Genomic DNA, 5,098 nt, shown 5'->3' with positions numbered 1-5,098 from the left:
TCAGATGAGTGGAAAATAAGCGCAAAATGTTGGCCGCAGGCGCTAAGAACGATATTGAAAGCAATGAAAGGGGCAAATGAAAACTAAGCAGAACATTCCCTCAACCAAGCAAAGCTCATTTTCATTTCAATGCATTTGTGAGCTTGTGTTAAGTTCATCCCTTGACTAATGGGCATGGGACAATTGCGTCCACAATCAAAAATTACAAATTGCCAGCGGTCCAACTTGGTCACATGCCCACTTCTTTCTACGGACATGGCCACATTACTTTCTGTATTGATGGGTGCTAGGGTGGATTGGAGGGATGAGCTTTGCCGGCAAGAGCAATCGCCTATGACATGGTCTACTTTTTACGTTGTCCAGTATGAGATTTTTCTCCTTTCCAACTTTCACTTCTCCGGACCCAAGCCTAACCCCTCTTCCAAGAACTCTACAACGCCGTCCTCCATTTTTCCTTCTTTCCACCAGAGTGGATGGAGTCAGCCATCATCTTTATCCATAAGAAGGGACCCAAAGATACTCCAGACAACCATTGGACCATCGCCCTCGAGAGCCCCTTCCTGAAGATGATGTCCACCCTTATAGCTGTCCCCTTCTTCGGATTGGCCGAGGGTAGGAATCTCCTTCCCGAGTTCCACTTCGGTTTCTGGAGAAGTCGATCAACCACCACGGCAGCTACTCTCCTCTGTGAAATTGTGGATTCTCACATCAGCAATAAGTGGAGAGTGGATTGTGGTTTTCTCCAAAGCATTCGATCGGGTGGACCAAACGCGGTTGTTCCTCAAACTTCAACTGTGGAGAGTTCCGCGTTCAATCTGTGTCCTGCTGTCCAACATCTATGCGGGACTCAGATGCTCCATCTGCTCTGGTGAGGATCTATCCCCCTGCTACTTCACTTGCGTTGGCCTTCTGTAGGGGGATTCACTTTCGCCAATCCTTTTCAATCTTTATGTATCCGACCTGCCCGAAGCCCTCACACACCAAGGCCCCTCCATCAATAACAACAGAATCAATTTTCTTCAATATGAAGACGACCTGGTTCTCTTGGCTGATTCAGCGGTGGAATTGCAAAATGACATCAATGTTCTCCACGGTTATTGCCAAGAGAACGGCCTTCAAGTCAACACCATCAAAACGAAGGCCTTAGTTTTCCATAAAAGCCGTCTGCCCAATACCTAGTTACCTCCTTCAACATCAACAATACCCCGATGGAAATCGTCAAATGCTTCAATTATGTCGGTTTCACCCTCACTCATCAGCTATCCTTCATCAAACACCTTAATTCAATAATCGTCAAGGCTGGGGCCAGAGTCAGATATCTCTACCACCGTGTTCCTATTCAAAACCTTCCGTTGCCAATAGTCCTGGAAATCTTCAGAACTTCATTATCCACAATTTCCTCTACGGCCTTCACCTCTTGCTTCCTAACTCCTCCCAATACGCCGTCAAATCTGCCGATGCCACCTTTACCAAATTCCTCAAGCGATACCTGTGCGTGCCCCAACATTCCAATAATACATGGACGCATTTTATTTGCAAAATCGAGTCCCTTACCATCGGGCTAGCAAGGTCAGTGTCCAAGTGCTGAGAACCTGACCTTTCCGGAGGTGATGTCCAGACACAAGCTGCCCCTCTCGGTCAAGGACTTACTAACACCTTATTGTCCTTGGCCCGACATCCCTTCGGAGTACTGGCGGTCACGTACCTTTGTCCGTCTCCCAGCCAAATGCCATCAACGACGAGAGCAGACAATGGATCTGCTCAATCTGGACCATCCTCTTCTTTGGCCAAAGGTGAAGGCCGTTGGGGAAGAGTGGAATGGTGTAGGTCTGGAAAAGTTAAAGGCTAACTGGAAGAGAGAGATGGCTTGAAGGTCGTTCTCGTGAGAATACCCGTGGAGTGCGTCCCATGGTATTTTGCTATTCCATTGCTGAATTAACCAAGTGAACTGGGGGAGTTTCTAGATATTATACCGGAAAATGATTGATGATTGTTGTGTGAGGACTTCAAGCAGGTGAGATATGTAGATTGAAACAGCCAAAATAAGGGGGTGGAAATGTCAAAAGTTTGAAAAATACAAAGAAATGACCCATACTACGACCTACAAGTCAGCAAAATCACTATGGCCAGGAATGTTGGCATCGATGTTCAGACTTCCAAGCAGTTCCGGGACCTCAGATATGAAAGTAGGGCCTAGGGGGGTTGGTCGCAATAGCTCCTATAGCTTCTGAGAGTGCTGAGCCGAGTTTTTTAAAGGCAAGGAGTGAGTCTTAGATCGAGAAAAGATCGTATGATAGAGTTATTTTATGCTTAAATATCAATGAAGTCAAATAAACAACTAGATGAAACGTACAGCAGATTGATTTTGAGTTTTTCTGAATGCACGGAGTGCTTTTTTCATCTCCATTGTTTCATTAATCTTCTCCAGCTGTTTCCGACCAATATGTTTGCGGAATCTAACCATTTTTTGATTATGGCTCAACACAGAGGCTATTTTCATGCCCTCTTGAACACATTTTTCGAATCGGCATCGACGGCAATCACTACGGTTGTGAGGGTTCAATACACATCGGCGACCGTAGTGGCACGTGAACCTCTGATGGATATTTTTTTGTACAGATCTTCGGAAGAAAGCTCGGCAACTGTAACATGAACTGGCTCCATAATTCAAATGGAAGCTTTCAGCGGGAGCATTGCAAATAGAGCAAGTGGGTCCATTGATGCTGGGTAAGTCAAGATCGTTGTAAGAGGATTCCTCAATTGGGCTTTTTGATGACGTGGGAGTGTCGATCGACGCATGGAGATTTTGAACTGGGATACTGGATTTGGGAGATCGCCCTAAACCTGGTACTGATTCGTGGCAATGGCAGTTGGTCTTGGGGGAGCCCGAAGTGAGCAGGTTGCACGATGTGGCCAGACTTTGTATCGTGTTGGACACACGCTCCAAGCCCTTCCCATCCTGGAACGCCGTCAAGGGTAAGTCAATCTCGATCCACGTGTTATCGGACAGCTTTTGGACCACTTTGCAAGCCTTTTGAAATTGCCGGGGCGCAACCGGATCTAGAGAGAGAGGCGAATCAGAAGTCCTTGGCATTGGTTTACATTGAAGGGAAGGAAGTGGAGGCAGAACCTGTCCAGCGGGAGAAGCATGAAGAAGAGGGGAACGAAGAAGGGGAGGAGGAGGCAGCGGAGGGGGCGGGGGCGGGCTCATTACCACCGGTGAGGGTTCCCATTCTGAGCGCAATGACAGCTGAATAGGGTGACTTTGAGGTTCTTTCCATTCTCGGTTCCCCTGTATTGGAAATCCAGAATGCATGGAAGGCACTGCGGGCAGAGAGTGGTGACGAGGTGAAATAGGAATGGGTTTGGAAGCTCCCAGATTGCGTGAAATGACGCAAACCACTTCAATGTCGTCATTGTCGTCATTGTCGCCTGATGATGCGTTGGTCATGTGTCCAGTGTAATGAGCAGACGAAATTGGAGAAAAGGTGTCCAGTATTCGTCGCTTTCGATTCGGATAGTTAGCAGGCAATGCACTTTCGGGCAAATAACTCATCCTGTTGGTGTGCACTCTCCGAGTATGAGGTAGATTGCGAATCTGGAAGGTAAAGGAAGAGGCTGGTTGAAAACAGGTTTGGATTTCCCCTCACATTCAAGTTAGGCTGATAACAAATTGCACGATTTTGCAATGCTCTGTGAGCGAGTGAGCGGTACAATAACGCCGAAAAAAACGGTAGGTGAGGTTGATCATGTACTGTTTGCTCTAAAACCTGAAAACGAGAACCGTGGAGCAAGAGTTCAAGTTTGTGTCCCTTGGTACCATAATTACCTTGGATGGCGGTAAAAATTAAAAGTATGCAAATGTTGGACGAGCTTGCGTTTTTTAGATAACCAATGGAATGAGCGAAACCAATGTAACAATGAAATCAATAGCAAGCGGACGAGTCTTGACCCTGCCATTTTCTGCCTTGAATCGATCGCTCTTGATCTCAGGTTCATAAATATGTAAAGATGGCCCTTTATAAACTCTGAAAGAAAAGGTTCCCGGGTATCTATTGAAGTGTAAATAAACTTATTACAATATATTGAGAACGAAGAAATGGACCCCTTTGGACGCTATTGGCACATAAGCTTTGGTTCAAAGGTTTGTTAAAGGCAACTTATTTGCATTGAAATGTGACAAGGAACAATCTACTCAATTTGTCTTATTTTTGAAGGGAGTAAGCTCACTTAATCTGGGAAAGTGTTTTTCCACTCTGGCGGATCCGAACCCAACAATCTTGGCTCGAATAAGCTTAGAAACCCAGGTAAAATAATTCTTACCTGAATGAATTGAAAGCTAGAGAAGTAACGTAGGGCAGTGTAGTGGGTAAACAGGTCAGTGGACTCTGCAAAAACCATCCTACATTCCGTGGTTCAATGCACTCCAATCTGAGTCAAACAGTGTATTTATTACCAAAGTCAAGGACACTAAAGCAAGGAAACGCCACTTTTTGTGATCACGAAACCTTTCCCGCCAAGTAAGGCCTAAACTTTTGCGGCTGACATTTTTTAATGTCAAGTATTGGCATAATTATTGAACAAAATATGAGACTGATATCATTTTTGTAACCATTGATGGTATGTGCTTAAAACCAGGCATTTAGATAAACTGAAAATGACTTTAAACATGCCTTAAAGTACAACAACTGAAAAGTGCTAATTAGGTTTTCTTGATAAAGCAAGAATTTGCTTGAAACACAATCAATCAATTCTGTTTTGCCAGTAATATTATTTGTAGAAAATTCTTTAAGACACATCTTGACCAACTTTCAAGTAATTTGATGCTTTTGTTATGAAACTATGGTTCTTACTCTAGGAATGGCCCTCAATCCAAAAGTAGACATACTGTAGCTCTGAGCTACGTATGGTTCTTTAAACTCATGTGGATGCTTCATAATCATGAAATAATAATTTCAAGCGATATGGCACCTGTTTTCTTTGACTATTTTGGTATTTTGGATGCTTTTGCAAGAAAAACAATTTATTGGAGCCCAAAGTTCAAATTGAGATCTAGTCTACTGTACTTTGTATCCTGTGCCCCTTAAATAATGCCTGC

The 5,098-nt window shown here is 44.4% G+C and overlaps 1 protein-coding gene across 1 annotated transcript; it reads right to left on the bottom strand.

Moving 5' to 3' along the window:
* Positions 1-2,275: 2,275 nt before the first annotated feature.
* LOC131882479 (ecdysone-induced protein 75B-like) lies at positions 2,276-4,454 on the bottom strand. The gene is made up of 2 exons (XM_059229626.1): positions 4,324-4,454; positions 2,276-3,598 (listed from the first exon to the last, which is right to left on the bottom strand). Exons 1-2 carry the CDS (start codon positions 4,399-4,401, stop codon positions 2,339-2,341), a joined length of 1,338 nt encoding a protein of 445 aa, XP_059085609.1. The 5' UTR covers positions 4,402-4,454; the 3' UTR covers positions 2,276-2,338.
* Between the last annotated feature and the right edge of the window lie 644 nt (positions 4,455-5,098).

The sequence above is a fragment of the Tigriopus californicus genome, chromosome 6 (assembly GCF_007210705.1).
Source record: "Tigriopus californicus strain San Diego chromosome 6, Tcal_SD_v2.1, whole genome shotgun sequence".
NCBI classification, from domain to species: domain Eukaryota; kingdom Metazoa; phylum Arthropoda; class Copepoda; order Harpacticoida; family Harpacticidae; genus Tigriopus; species Tigriopus californicus.
The sequence above is the reverse complement of the archived record's forward strand: the minus strand, read 5'-3'. Positions and strand labels throughout refer to the sequence as shown.